Source organism: Camelus bactrianus, chromosome 15, assembly GCF_048773025.1.
Source record: "Camelus bactrianus isolate YW-2024 breed Bactrian camel chromosome 15, ASM4877302v1, whole genome shotgun sequence".
In the NCBI taxonomy this organism is placed as follows: Eukaryota; Metazoa; Chordata; class Mammalia; order Artiodactyla; family Camelidae; genus Camelus; species Camelus bactrianus.
Window position 1 is genome coordinate 68809518 of NC_133553.1, and position 15972 is coordinate 68825489.

At 40.7% G+C, this 15972-nt stretch overlaps 1 protein-coding gene across 1 annotated transcript in view; it reads right to left on the reverse strand.

Moving 5' to 3' along the window:
- TACR1 (tachykinin receptor 1) overlaps nt 1-15972 on the reverse strand; it is a 171135-nt gene that overhangs the window by 8854 nt on the left and 146309 nt on the right. The window contains exon 3 of the mRNA XM_010953344.3: nt 4519-4669. Within this exon, the coding sequence (XP_010951646.1) occupies nt 4519-4669 (151 nt within the window). The remainder of the gene's footprint in view (nt 1-4518; nt 4670-15972) is intronic.

The following is a 15972-nucleotide window of genomic DNA, read 5'->3' on the forward strand; positions in this document are numbered from 1 at the left end:
GGAGGTCAAACAATATGCTACTAAACAACCAATGGATCACTGAAGAAATTAAAGAGAAAAATTTTAAAAACCCTGGAAACAAATTAGAATGAAAACACAATGATCCAAAATCTATGGGATGCTGCAAAAGCAGTTCTAACAAGGATGTTTAGATTTATACAAACCTGCCTCAGGAAACTAGAAAAATCTCAAACAACCTAACCTTATACCTAAAGGAACTAGAGGAAGAAGAACAAACAAAACCCAAAGTTAGTAGAAGGAAAGTAATCATAAAGATCAGAGCAGAAATAAATGAAGTAGAGACTAAAAAAATTTAAAAGATAAAAGAAACTAAGATCTGGTTTTTAAAAAAGATAACCAAAATTAATAAATCTTTAGCCAGACTCATCAAGACAAAAAAAGAGAGCGAGCTCTAATAAGTAAAATCAGAAATGAAAGAAAATTTACATTCAATGTCAACAGAAATACAAAGGATCATAAGAGATTACTAAATACAATTAAATGCCAAGAAAATGGACAACCTAGAAGAAATAGATTAATACCTGGAAAAGTACAATCTCCCATGACTGAATTGTGAAGAAGTGCAAAATGCAAACAGACTAATTATCAGTAATAAAATTGAGTCAGTTATAAAAAACAAAACAAAACAAAACAAAAACTCCCAACAAACAAAAGTCCTGGACCAGACATCTTCATAGGTAAATTCTACAAAACATTTAAAGAAGAGTAGTTAACACCTATCCTTCTCAAACTATTCCAAAAAATTAGAAGAGGAAGGAACACTTCTGAACTCATTCTATGAAGCCAGTATCACTCTGATACCAAAATCAAAGACACCACAAAAAAGAAAATTAGAGGCCAATATAACTGATGAACATAGATGCAAAAACCCTCAATGAAACATTAGCAAACCAAATTCAACAATATATTAAAAGGATCAGACACCATGCCTGAGTGGAATTTATGCCTAGGATGCAGGGGTGGTTCAATATCAGTAAATCAGTCAATATCATGTTAACAAATTGAAGAATAAAAATCATATGATCAACTTCATAGATGCAGAAAAAAAAACTTTTGACAAAATTCAATACCCATTTTATGATAAGAACACTCACCAAAGTGGGTATAGAGGGAACATACTTCAACATATAAAGGCCATATATGACAAGCCCACAGCTAACATCATAACTCAATGGTGAAAAGCTGAAAACGTTTCTTCTAAGATCAGGAACAAGAAAAGGTTGCCATTCTCTCCCTTTTATTCAACATATTATTGGAAGGGCTAGCCAAAGCAATCAGACAAGAAAAATAAATAAAAGGCATATAAATTAGAAAGGAAGAAGTAAAACTGTCCTGTTTGCAAATGACATGATATTATACATAGAATATCCTGAAGACACCACCAAAAAATTAGAACCAATAAATGAGTTCAGTAAAGTGGCAAGATACAAAATTAATATACAGAAATCAGTTACATTTCTATGTACTAACAATGAACTATCATAAGGAGAAATTAAGAAAACAATCCCATTTACAATTGGATCCAAAAGGATAAAATACCTAAAAATGAACCTAACCAAGAAGGTAAAAGACTTGTAACTATAAGGGAAACTATAAGACATTGATAAAATAAATTGGAGAGGACACAAACACAAACAAGATACAGCAAGCTCATGGATTGGAAGCATTGACATTGTTAAAATGACTACACTGCCCAAGGCAATCTATAGATTCAACGCAGTCTATCAAAATACCAAAGGCAATTGCACAGAACTAGAACAAATAATCCTAAAATTTGTATGGAAACACAAAAGACCATAACAACCTTGAGAAAGAAGAACAAAGCTGGAGGTATTAAGCTATCTGATTTCCTGATTTCAAAAACCATAGTAAAAACTACAGTAATCAAAACAGCATGGTACTGGCACATAAGAGACATAGAACTCAATAAAACAGAATAGAGATCCCAGAAACAAATCCACACACATATGGCCAATTAATCTTTCACAAAGGAGTCAAGAATATACAACAGGGAAAAGACAGCCTCTTCAACAAATGATGTTGAGAAAAGTTGACTGATACATGCAAAACAATCTAACTGGATTACATTCTCACATCATATATAAAAATAAACTCAAACTGGATTAAAAACTTAAATGGGAGACCTGAAACCATAAAACTTCTAGAAGAAAACATAGAAAGCACTCTTTTTGACTTTGGTCTTAGTAATTTTTTTGGATATGTCTCTTCAGGCAAGGGAAACAAAAGTAGAAATAAACAAATGGAACTATATCAAAGTGAAAAGCTTTTGCACAGTGAAGGAAACCATAAACAAAACAAAAAGACAGTCTACTAAATGGGAGAAGATATTTGCAAACAATATATTTAATAGGGGATTAATATCCAAAATATACAAAGAATTCATAAAACTCAACATCAAAAAAAAAAAAAAACTGCATTAAAAAATGGACAGCCATCTGCATAGATGTTTTTCCAAAGAAGACATTCAGATGGCCAAAAGGCACAGGTAAAGATGCTCAGCATCACTAACAAGGAACTACAAATCAAAACTAAAATAAGATATCACCTCACACCTGTCAGAATGGCAATATCACCAAGACAACAAATAACAAGAGTTGGTGAGGACGTGGAAAAAGTGAACCCTTGTAAACTTGCTGGGAACGTAAATTGGTGCAGTCACTCTGGAAAACAGTATGGAGATTCCTCAACAAATTGAAAATAGAACTACCATATGATCCAGCAATTTCACTCCTCAGTATTTATCCAAAGAAAATGAAAACCTAATTTGAAAAGATACATGCACCCTATTGTTTATAGCAGCATTATTTACATTAGCCAAGATATGGAAGCAACCTAAGTGTCCGTTGATAGAGGAATGGATAAAGTAGATGTGTTATACATATAAAATGGAATATTATCCAGCTGTAAAATATGATATCTTGTCATTTGGGACAACATGGATGTATCTGGAGGGTATTATCCAAGAGAAAGTCAAATACCACATGATCTCACTTATATGTGGAATCTGAAAGACAAAACAAACAAGGAAACAAACAAAACACAAGCAGACTTAGGGATACAGAGAACAAAAGGGTGGTTGCCAGAAAGGAGGGGGATGGGTGGGTGAATGAAATAGGTGAAGGAGATTAAGAGGTACAAACTGCCAGTTATACAATAAATAAGTCATGGGGATGTATTGAACAGTATAAGGAATATGGTCAGTAATACTTTGATAACTTTGTATGGGGATAGATGGCTACTAGACTTCTTACGGTGATCATTTCATAGTGTATGTAAATATCAAATTATTATGTAATATACCTGAAACTAACATAATATTGTAAGTCAACTGTATTTCAATAAAAAATGAAAACTATCTAGCATCTACACAATGAAATAGTATGCAAATAAATACCAAAAGAGAAAAAGAATGACAAAGCTCTTTCTATGTTGATTTTTTAAGAGGTTATGATACTGTTAAATCTAAAAATGAGGGGAAGAACAGTGTGTATTTACTATTTGTGTAAAAAAGAAAAAAAATCTATTTGGCTTATAAATTCATTACATATCTGGAAGGATGAATAACAAACAGTAATGGTTACCATTGTGTGTGTGTGTGTGTGTGTGTGTGAATGTACATGCACATTTGGGAACTGGGTAGTTGGAGGAACTAGAAAGGAGGGCGACTTTTCATGGAAAGATGGACTCAACATATTTTTTGACTTTTAATTTTCAAATAATTTAAGACTCCCAAGAAGTTGCAAAAATAGTACAGGGAGTTCCCAGGACCCATCACACAGCTTCTCCCAATCACAGCATCTTACAGAATGATGCCACGTGATCAAAATCAGGAAACTGGTGATAGTCCAGTGTTATTAACTAAGCCGCAGACTATTTGGATTTTGCCAGTTTTTACGTGCAACTTTTTGGTGAATAGTTCTATGAAATTTTATCATATGCAGAGATAAGGGGGGGGGGGAGCACCACAATCAGGACACAGAACTGCTCCATCATCACAAAGAAACTCACTCATGCTATCCCTTTATAGGCAGGTTCTTCCCCCACAGTCCTAACTCTGGCGACTCCTGGTCTGTTCTCCATCTCCATAATTTGCTTTCCTTTAGTATTTTCGTATGTTTGAACCAAGTGAATGTATTATTTTGTCAAACTGTAATAATAAAAGAGAACTAAATAACTCTTCAATGCTTTTGTCATTAAATATGTGTCTGTTTTTACTACTTGACAGTTTTCAATTAGTCTTAAGGCGAGAGCGAGATGGCTCATGACTGTACAGGCAGGCTTAGGTTACAAAGACCCTCAAGAAAGAGCTGTTCCCTGCCCTCCCCTCCCCTTGTCTCTCCTCCCTCCTCCTGTTCTGGGGATTCAGGGATGTTTTGCACCTGCTGCCTCTGGGCCTCTTGAGGCTCTGGGGCTCATGTGCTCGCCCGCTTGCCACCTGTGCCGGAATGAGTCAAGTGCTGCCTGCCCTTTGCTCACCTTGCGCTTGGCAGAGACTTGCTCCTGGTAACGGTCCGAGGAGTCCCCAGGGATCTCGCTGGCCCACAGCGTGATTCCCACTACGGTGTATGCATAGCCTATTACCAGCAGGGGGAGGAAGTAGATCAGCACGGTCACACAGATGTGGTACCTGCAACAAGGTGGATGTGAGGGGTCAGTCCAAGAAATAACAAGGCTGGTCAAGCCTTGACAGCTACCTTTCTTAGTATTTGCCTTTACAAACTTGGATGATAAGGCTAGCAACCTGCATTGGATGGGTAGGCGATATATTGATGGATAAAGGAGAGAAAGGAAATCTCTTCAACTTATGTTCTTCTTGTGAACTTTTTCCATAATGCAGATTCCTGTTCAGAATGAAAGGAGAATAAACATTGACAAGAGGGAACTGAATCCTTATATATCTATGGCAGTATTTGTTGATGTTGATTAGTTCAGTATTGCTTACCTTTCCCTCCCCCCCCCCCAAAAAAAAACACCACACACAAACAAAAAGAAAATAACCCTTAGGCTGCATTAATGAAAGTATACTGTCTAGAATAAAGGAGGTGATTGTACCACTCAATTCATACATGTCAGATTTACACTTAGGTTCAGTTTTGGTGCAGGGACATAGACCAACTAGGACATTCAGATGAGAACCACCATGATGGCTGATGAAATGTTATCCATTCTATATAACAAATGGACTCACGGACATAATGACTAATTAATTATCTTGGAAAGAGAGATAAGACTATGCTAGAATTATGATCAGTGGGTGAGAACCATAGAGTTTAAGTTACTTCTAAACCTTGTCCTTCAATGTATATCTCCAGATGAAAACTGTCTGGGTCTCTGAGTTACCATTTGAAGGACAGATACCAAGTGATTTGAGTCTACCTGAAACATGAGCAAGAAATAAACCACTGTGGTGTCAAACCACTGAGATTTTGAGGTTTCTCACAACAGTGTAACTTATCCTATTCTGTCTAAGTTGAGGCTCAGTATAAGTTGGACATTCAAATAAGTTGTTTGAATTTTGAGAAAGAATATTTTTCTCAGGGGGTCCTTGGCATGTCTGGCTTTGCAATACAGCCCTTTTCCCCTGATGGGAGTTTAATGCAGAGGCTTGGCATCCCTAATAATAATGATGATGAGAACAGCTAATATTTTGCGGGTTTACTCTAAGGCCCTGTGTTACTAATAACATTAATGACGCATTAGTAGCAGAACTGGAAGTTGGATTTTATTGACCGAAGATCAAAATGCCAAGCACTTTACTGGCATCATCTTCTTTAATCCTGAAAACAAATGATTAGATAGATACTATCATAATCCCATTTTGTAGATGAGAAAAGAGAAGTTTAGAATTTAATTAACTTTCCTAAATTCACAGCTGGTAGAATGAGGAGCTGAGATTACAATGCAGGACTATGGTCCCAGAGCCAGACTCTTGTCACTGGAGAAAAGTCACCCAGTGGTATTTTCTTCCACTGTTTATGCTTATTTTCTGCAATAAATTTTTCCCAAAAAGGAAAAAAAAAAAAAAAAAACCACTTATTCACTTAATTCCTCCTTTATAGATACTGTTTGTTTTCAGTCACTTCTTTGCAAAGCCCCACAGTTTTACCACTTGTTCAGCTCCCTCTGAATATTAAAATTTGCAACTTGAAGAAACTTGGAGTTCCTAAGTGCTAGCCACGGGTTCAGCAAAGCCAGGTGCTGAGTGCATCTGTCCTGTGCAGACAGACTACCAGGCTTCCAAGGAGCATCTGGATGCCGCATTCCCTGGGAGCCTCTGTGCTCCCCATCAGCACAGCAGTGACTGCGTGCTGGTTTCCTGCCTAAGCTCAGGCCGTCTTCTGACTGCTGTGCAGACACTGGTTGAAATCAAAGCATTTGGAGACTGTGGTAGCAGGGAGACCCTGGGAACCCCCAGGCCGCGCCTACTTCTTCTGTCTGTAAGAACAGCAGACTAATACTTGGTGATAAAAACACATTAGCTGAACTTTGTGGGGCATTTGCTCAGAGGGCTGAGTGTCTGTGTTGGAGGCAGGGATGTGATGGGAGGATACTGCACTCAAGTCTCAGATGCTCCTCACCTTGGACCAGTGGTTCTCAAGCTTAAACCAGCTGCAGAATCACCTGGAGGGCTTGTACAAACACAGGGCTGGTTCCCACCCAGTTTTAACTTAGCAGGTCTATGGTTAAGCCTGAAACTCTGCATTTATAACAAGTTCCCAAACGATGCTGCTGCCGGTCGTTCTGGTTCAGACTTTGAGAAACAGTCTTAGACCAGTGGTTCTCTTTGAATCACATGAGACTCATTGGGGAAGCTTTAAAAATGATCAGGGTCCAGAGATACTCATGTAATTGGCCAAGAATATGAGAGCAGGAAACCACAGTTTAAAAAAATTCCCCAAGTTACAGAATACAGCTAGCATGGAGAAAAACTGTTTCAGATCCAAGGCTCACAAACCTGTTGGAACTCCACTGTTGTCTGAGATTTAATGACTTGACTAAAGTGTGAATTAACCACGTTTTCCAGTTTCTGTAAATGATGCTTTGACATCTCAGGTCTTGTTGATAATCTAGGGGGTACTACCCGCCCAGGGCTAGCTAAGACCAAGTGTGCCTTCGTTTGCAAACTAAGCAACCCAAGGTTTTTCATAGCTGCTGGACATCCCCAGCAGGAGTGCACGCGGGCTCCCTTTTATCCACATTCTTGCCAACTCTTGTTATTTGTGTTCTTTTTGAGGAAAGTCATTCTGACAGGTGTGAGGTGATAGCCCATTATGGTTTTGATTTGCATTTCACTGATGATTAGCTGTGTTGAGCATTTTTTCATGTGCCTGTGTGTCCATCTTTATGTCTTCTTTGGAAATATGTCTATTAAGGTCTGTCCATTTTTTACAGGTTGTTTGTTTTTTTGATATTGAGTTGTATGAGCTATTTGTACTTTTTTTAATGTTAAACCTTTATTGGTTATATCATTTGAAAATATTTTCTTCTATTCAGTAAGTTATCTTTTCATTTTGTGCATGGTTTCCTTTACTGTGCAAAAGCTTTTAAGTTTAATTAGGTCCCATTTGTTTATTTTTGCTTTTATTTCTTTTGCCTTAGGAGACAGATGCCAAAAATATTGCTATGGTTTATGTCAAAGAGTGTTTTGCCCATGTTTTCTTCTAGGAGTTTTATGGCTTCCAGTCTTATATTTAGGTCTTTAACTCTAATTTCACTTTCTAACATGTAGGTGTCCAGTTTTTCCAGCACCACTTATTGAAGAGACTTTCTTTTCCCAATTGTATATTCTTGCCTCCTTTGACATAGATTAATTGAACATAAGTGTGTGTGTTTGTTTTTGGACTTTCTGTCCTGTTCCATTGATCTATGTGTCTGTTTTTGTGCTGGTACCATACTGTTTTGATGACTGCAGCTTTGTAGTATAGTCTGAAGCCAGGGCACATGATTCCTCGACCTCTGTTCTTCTTTCTCAAGATTGTTTTAGCTATTTGGGGTCTTTTGCGATTCTACACAGATTTTTAAAATTATTTGTTCTAGTTCTGTGAAAAATTACCCTGGCTTTCTTTTGATTTCCTTTTGCATGGAATACCTTTTTCCTCCTCTCACCTTCTGGCCTGTGTGTCTTTAAATTTGAACTGAGTCTCTTGTAGGCAGCATTACATATGGGTCTTGTTCTTATATCCATTCAGCCACTCCATGTCTTTTGATAGGAGCATTGAGTCCACTGATATTTAAAGTAATCATTGATATGTACATTCTTACTGCTATTTTATTATTGTTTTGGGGGTTTTTTTTTGTAGCTCCTTTTTTGTTCCTTCTTCTTTGTTCTCTTCTACTGTGGCTTGATGGCTATCTTTGGTGTTATGTTTGGATTCCTTTCTCTTTTGTGAGTGTGTATCTGTTATAGATTTTTTTTGTTGTGATAACCATAAGGTTTACATATATCAATATATTTATCTGTATCTCTACCTAATTTGTCTATATCTATGCATCTATACATCTATATCTCTATAGATTATGTTCCTGACTTCTCAATTTCAAACACATTTTAAAAACCTTGCATTTGTACTCTCCTCCCTCTCAGATACTGTTTTGACATCATAGTTTACATCTAACTGTGCTGTGCATCCCTCAACTGCTTGCTGTTGATACAGGGGATTTTACTACTTTTGTCTTTTAACCTTCCTACCAGCTTTGTGTGTGGATTGTTTCTTACCCTTATGGTATATTTGCCTTTACTAATGAGATTTTTTCTTCTTTTATAATGTTCATGTTTGTAGTTGTTTCTTTTTTTTGTTTTGTTTTGAGAAATTCTCTTTAACATTTCTAGTAAAGCTGGTTTGATGGTGCTAAAATCTTTTAGCTTTTGTTTTTCCATAAAAATTTTGATCTCACCATCAAATCTGAAGAAAGTCTTGCTGGATAGAGTATTCTTGGTTATAGGTTTTCCCCTTTTATCACTTTAAATATATCGTGCCACTCCCTTCTGACCTACAGACTTTCTTCTAAGGGGTCTGCTTATGGACTTATGGGAGATCCCTTGTGTGTTATTTGTTGCTTTTCTCTTGCTGTTTTTAATATTCTGTATCTTTAATTTTTGTCATTTGAATTACTGTGTGTCTTGGTGTGTTCCTTTTTGGGCTAATTCTGTTTGGACTCACCTGGACTTGGATGTTGTTTCCCAGGTTAGGGAAATTTCCAGCTATTATGTCTTCAAATATATTCTAAGCCCCTTTCTCTCCCTCTTCTGTTTCTGGGACCCCCTATAATGTAAATATTAGTGTCATTAATGTTGTTTTCACAGAGGTGTCTTTCAGCTGTCCTCGTTTCTTTTCTGTTCAGCATCAGTGATTTCCACTACTCTGTCTTCCAGCTCGCTGAGCCCTTCCTCTGTGTCATTTAGTCTACTGTTGAATTATTCTAGTCAGTTTTTTATTTGTTATTATATTCTTCATCTGTTTTCTTGTCCTTTGTATTTTATAACTCTTTGTTACAAACTTCTATCTTCTCACTCTGTGCATCCATTCTTTTCTTGAGTTCTTTGATCATCTTTATGGTTATTACCCTGAGCTCTTTCTGCAGTAGATTGCCTGTCTCCACTTCACTTAGACCCTCTTCCGGCATTTTGTTCTTTTGTTTGAAACATGTTCCTCTGTTGCCTCATTTTGCTTAACTTGCTGTTTTTATTTCTATGTGTCTGGTAGGTTGATTGCATTTCCCAGCCTTGGAGAGGGGCTTTTTATAGGAGATTCCTGTGCATCCCGGCAGCCACGCCCCTCTCATTACCACAGCTGTCTGCTCTAGGGATGCGCCCGGTATGGGCTGCGTGGATTCTTCTGTTGTGGTGAGTTGACTACTGTGGGTGGTCTGGTAGGTCTGCTGGCCCCTGATCTGGTTGGTTGCCATGCTGTGCCTTGTGAGAAGGCTGCTGGCCACTAGCTGGCAAGGCTGGGTCACAGGCATCTCAGTTCAGAACCCCGGGGGTACCCAGGACTAGTGCTGACTCACTAGTGGGTGGAGTTGGGGTCCAGGAGTCCCTGGGGCAGTTTCTTTCCCGTTGGTGGGTGAAGCCAGAACCTGGTGCTAGTGCCAGCCCACTGGCAGGCAAAGTTGGGTCCTGGGATCTGAGTGCAGAACTCAGGGGTCCCAGAGCTGGTGTTAGACTCCTGGTGGGTGGAGCCAGTTCCTGACACAGTTGGCTACAGAGTTGAGGGTGTCAAAAAGCTTGTGTTGGTCTGCTACTGGGCAGGGCCTGGGCCCAGCCAGACCCAGGGCAGGTGCTGGCCTGCTAGTGGGTGGGCTAGGTCTGCAGGGTGTGGGGTTGTAGTTGTCTTGTGGCTGGTTTCTGCCCACTGGTGGGTGAGGCTGGTCCTGAGGAGAGCGGGCTCACTGGTGGGCAAGACTGGGGCCCAGCTGGCCCCAGGGCAGGATCTGGCCTGCTGGTAGGTGGGCTGGGTTCTCAGGTTGTAAGGCTGTGGGTGTTCTGTGGCTCATGCCCACCTGCTGGTGGGTGAGGCTGGTTTCAAGTCTAGATCTGGGTGGAGGGGGGCCAGGGATCCTGGTGTTGGGGCCTGCCCACTGGTGGGACTAGCTGAGTCCTGGGATCTCTGAGTGGAGGGTGCTGGGGATGGTCTAGAGCTTGCACACTGGTGTGTGGGGCCAGGTCCTAGGCTTCTGGTGAGCAGGGCTGTGTCCAGGGTGACCATGGGCTCAGGGGCCTTAAGGCAGCCTGTCTGCTTGTGGGTGGGGCTGTTTCCCTGCCTAGTTAGTTGCTTGGCCTGAGGTGTCCCAGTACTGGTGCCTATAGTCCACTGGGTGGGTGTGGGGCTGTGTCCCGAGGCTAATAAGCTGTAGGGAGAATCCACAGGGGCACCTGCCAGCACCAGTGTCCACACGGTAGAATGAGCTCCCCCAAATGGTTCCTTTGTACATGATTCTTTGTCTTCCTCTTGCTGCCTTTAGAATTCTCTCTTTATCTTTCTTTAACTTTGGCTATTTTAATTATGATTTATCTTGGTATGAGTCTATTTAGATTCATCTTGTTTGGAACCCCCTGTGCTTCCTATACCTGGATATCCGTTTCCTTCTTCAGGCTTGGGAAGTTTTCAGACACAATTTCATTAAATACATTTTTAACCCTCTTCTCTCTCTCTTTTCCTTCTGGGACATCTATATTGTGAACGTTGGTATCTTTGACAGTATTCTAAAGATTCCCTGCTCTTTCCGTTGAGACACATTCCTTTGATGTCTCATTTTGCTTATCTTTCTCTGTATGTAACTAAGTGAAACAGTTACCTGTCGCAATGTTCTTGTGTGAGAGAGTGTCCCGATGCAGTCTATCTCTGCCCAGTGGCTTTGGTTGGAGAGCTGGATTTGCCATGAACACAAGTCATGTCTTCCTCAGGGTGTGCTGGCAGCTATCACCATGGTAGGAGGTGGGGCTGGAGATGGAGAGAGGCTAAGGCCAGAGCCAGGGGTGAGGCAGGGCTTCCCCTATGTTCAGTGGCCATCACAGTCTTATCAGCGATTAGGGTCAGTTCTCATGTTACTGAAGTCCTGAAGGTCAAGTCCAAGCTGGCTCTGTTCCCTTTGAGTGTGTGCTCTTTCCCTCCCAGCTCCTGCGCTCTTGCCCCAGAGAGCAGCAGTGCTGGTGCAAGAGGGGCTGGCGTGGGTGTTCAGCAGGGTTCAGGGCATGGGTTGCAGCGGTCTAGCTGCCATCAGAGATCCAGGCTGCCTCCGATGTGCCACCTGTCCAACTGCCAATAATGACTGCTCAGGCATCGCTTAGAGTCTGAGCTACTTCGGCATTTCATAGCTTAGCTTTATCCTTGGCTGTGGCAGTCCTTGCTCCATTGTGGGGCTGTGATGCAGGGCAAGTGGTGATGGAGCACTCACTCAGCTCAGGCTGGGGTGCATGCCAGGGAGGTTGCAGGAAACCAGTTAGCCACCAGTGTGCTTTCAGTCTGCCCTCTCTGCTCTGCTTCAGGAGCAGAAAGTGTTTGTGCATTCCCTCTGAGCAGAGTCGACGCTTCCCCTGCTCCTCTCCATGAGCTCCAGCAGCCCTCCACCCAGCCAAGGGGGCTTGTCTTCCAGTTGTTGGACCCCAGGGCTGGGCACCCAACATGTGGCTCAAACTGGTCACTCCCCAGGGAGGATCTCTGCCTGCATAATTGTCCTTTTCCTCTCGGTTCCTGACCTGATTGCTTCTCTTTCCTTCCTATCCCATTCTGTGTGGACCTTTCATACAGGAGTCTTTCTGCCAGTTTCCAGTGAGAACTGCTCCACACGTGGATGTATTTTTGATCTGCTTGTAGGGGGAACTAAGCTCTGTGTCCTCCGCATCTGTCATCTTGCTCCCCTTTCCCCTTATCTCCTTGATTGGATGACGTGGTCCTCAGATTAGAGCCCAGCGGTGTTCCTCTTTAATTCTTTTCACAACACAGGCACCAAGGAAATACATCATAGAAAGATATAACCTCAGGCTTCAAAAGACATTCGAATTGCCAGCTGGTCCACCCTCCACAGCAAGGAACCCTCCTGACGGCAGCCCCCAGAGGAGGATGCTTAGCATCTGCTTGAATGCAGGTCCTGAGGCAGACGGACTAAGCATTTCTTACTTCTTTAGTTTTTTAATCAACAGTTTTCTCACTAGAAGTACTATCTATTCAGTGTGGTTTTGAAACTATAGACACACATTAAAAGAAAATCTTTAAAGGTGAAGTGCAGGCTGGATATGAGTTCCACGTCAGCCTCGTTAATGCTGAGCACTGCTGCTGACGGGCAGTGTGTATTGAAGCTAATGGCAAATCAGGAATTTCCAGCTCTTGGAGGGTATTTAGCTCTCATTCATTTGCAGCTGAAGTGTTTTTCTTCTTTATTATAATATTTCCAGCCCAGCATGCTGTCCTTAATGTTGTTTGGAGAGGCAGTTGCTTCACTGGCACTATGCACACTAATTGTCATTTGAAAAATACACTTAAAAAACCATAATAAAGTACATGTGATATAAAATTAACCTGAAGAATACACTTTTATTTTTATCTGTGAAAAAAAGAAAAAAAAACCTTCAAAACTTTCTATTATGTAGAAATAAGTTCTAATAAAATTGATCCGTATCTTCTTATATCTTTATGCACACACACAAATTTGTATCACATTAGTGCATTTTAGATTACTTTACAAACAACACTATGTCACATCATTCTTTAAGTCAGTAAATATATTTCTATAATGAAATTTCTAATGGCTGTAATAAAATTCCATTCTATGGAGGTAAGTGCTTACTTAGCCTTCTAATTTGAACATGTGAGTTTTTTTTTTTTATAATGTTTTGACATTTAATTGCTACGATAATTAACACCTTCAAACATATGTCTTTCCTCTATTTCTTATTTCCCAAGAATTAATTAGTCAGAATGAAATAAAAGCATTTTTAAGGGTTTGCTATGTATTGTCATTTTGCAGAAAATACATGCCAGTTTATACCACCAGCAGGGGTTGATGAGATCTCTTTTTCCTCTGCGTGGCTGTACTGGGCATTCAGTAAGTCTTTTAATCTTTGACAACATGATCGTTTATATATAGACGGTCCTCTAGTCTACATTTAATATTCTTGATTTATTGTAAACTGAAATTTTATAATTATGCTATTTAACCATTGTCATTTCCTCTTTTGTGAATTGCCTACTTGTATATTTTCTCAATTGGGGTGCTCATAATTGTCCTTACTAATTTGTAAGAACTCTTTATGGCTTCTATTATGTTATACTTAAAATGTTTTTTCCATATCAAAAGCATTAAAGCATTCACTTACACTCTCTCCTAGTTCATTTGTTTGCATTTAACTGTTCAGTCTATCCAAGATCTGCTTTGCTGGGTATTACGAGAAAAGGCTCCAAATTTTCTTTCTCCAACCATTGTTTAGTTTCCCCAGTAGCCCTATCGGTTGCTCCACCCTTTCCTTGCTGATTTGAAACTGCTCTTCTATCTCATACACTCATGTGCCTCTGGGCTTTTGTTCTGTTTCCTCTACCAGTCCCTCCTTTCTGGTATCCATTCCACATCATCTTAATTTTTGTGGCTTTTAAAAAATATATATATGGCAGTAAAAATCCCTTATTATTTTACTTGGTTCCTCAAAATAAGGTATCTCTCTTCCTGAACATTAAAAAAAATTATTTCATTTTGGTGAGGGGGGAGAAGGTAATTAGGTTCATTTATTTTTAGAGGAGGTACTGGGGACTGAACCCAGGATCTTGTGCTTGCTAAGCATGCTCTCTACACTTGAGCAATACCCTCCCCCACCTGCACAATTCTTAAGAAGGAGATCAGGGGAAGGTTTCAGTTATTTCTAGCCGGAATTGCAGCTTCCCAGAAGATGTCAGGTGATCAATTCACTGGCCCCTCCCAGCACTGATTCTCATGATAAAGCTTAGTGGTGGATGTCGCTTACGTGCCCAGGGCCTTATATCCCCATTTCAGATTGTTTCTTGGTCAGCTCTCTCAGGCAAAGAGAAAGATCCTATAGAGGATGTGCTGCCAGAAATGGTCCCAGAGTTTGGAAAAGCTCTAACAAGAACTTATATGTCAACACTGGACTCCAGCAGAAAGACCCTCACCCACACCTCTCCTCCTTCCAGTCTGCTTAGGGGCAGAGATGTGGGGGGAGCAGGTGGCTAATAATCCTGCCTAACATTTTTATTTGGTTGATATGTTAAAGAAAAAACAAGCCACAAGTCACAAAGCTTGTGCAGGCTCTGTGATTCTGAGAGAGGAGGGCAAAGGAGATGGTGGTTGGTTTGGCTAAGGACCTTATTGTGTTTGGGGACAAGAAATGTTAGGCCAGAAGCTAAATTTAGGTTGGGGTGAAAAATGTTAAATTGGTGTCTGTGAGGAAGAAAAATACTGGTAACAAGAAGGAGTGAGAAAAATAAGAGATTAAGCAAGAGGGGCAGAGACAGAGACAGAGAGAGACTGGGACCGCTGGACGCAGCCAGCAGGAAATTTCCTGTGGTGAGGACTGCTCGGTGTGCTGCAAGGAGTGGTTGTGCCTGAGGGTAAAGTTAAAAAAGTACCATCCTGTCCTATCCTGAAATTCTCTGACTTCTCTAACCACTCCCTAAATCTGTAAAAGTGAAAAAGGATGCCACACTCAACAAGTCTATGTCAGCGGGGCTCTGAAGAAATGAATGAGGAGGACTGATTACGAGTGGAGTCAAGTGGGCTGGCCAGAGACAGTGGTGGCCACAAAGTTTCCATTACCTTGCGTTGGGTAGGAGATGTGGTGGAGAGGAAGTCCCTGTCTCAGGAAACAGGGAGGTGGAGACAGAGTCCCTGAATCTGTATTATGCTCCCTGGTCAATCTTCCCAGTCTGGCAGGTGACATCAAATCATGTAGATATTCCTGGAGTCCCCACGGTAGTTCTGGAAATGCCAGCCAGCCACAGGGCACAGAAAACTGACATCTGAACAGACACTGAATTTAGGTTGGGGTGAAAAATGCAGCTGGCACGTAGACCTTTCAGTATTTCATTTAGGCGACTGGTGTTTCAGTAATCCGTCAATAAAACAGCATGCATTTCATGTGCTTGAATTAATTGTACAGTGCACAGCCCACCTCCCAATCCCTGCTATGCCATGATGTCATTTTCCACTATGTCACTTTGCCAATGTGGCATGGGCTTTGCAAACCTCCTCGGGTGCTTACAACCCCATTGAGAACAAGACTGCATTTTATCTGTGATTTGTTTTCTGTGAGTGTCAGTGGACACTGATAAATGTTTTGCTAATATAACTCACCCACCTTCAACCTCTCTAGATAGTTCTTTAACTATGTGTGATGCTCGCCTTGAGGCTGGCTTAACTGTAGTGAAATAATTCTTGCTGTATGAGCAACCGGGGACAGATCAGGGATGCGCTTCCGCCTTGGCT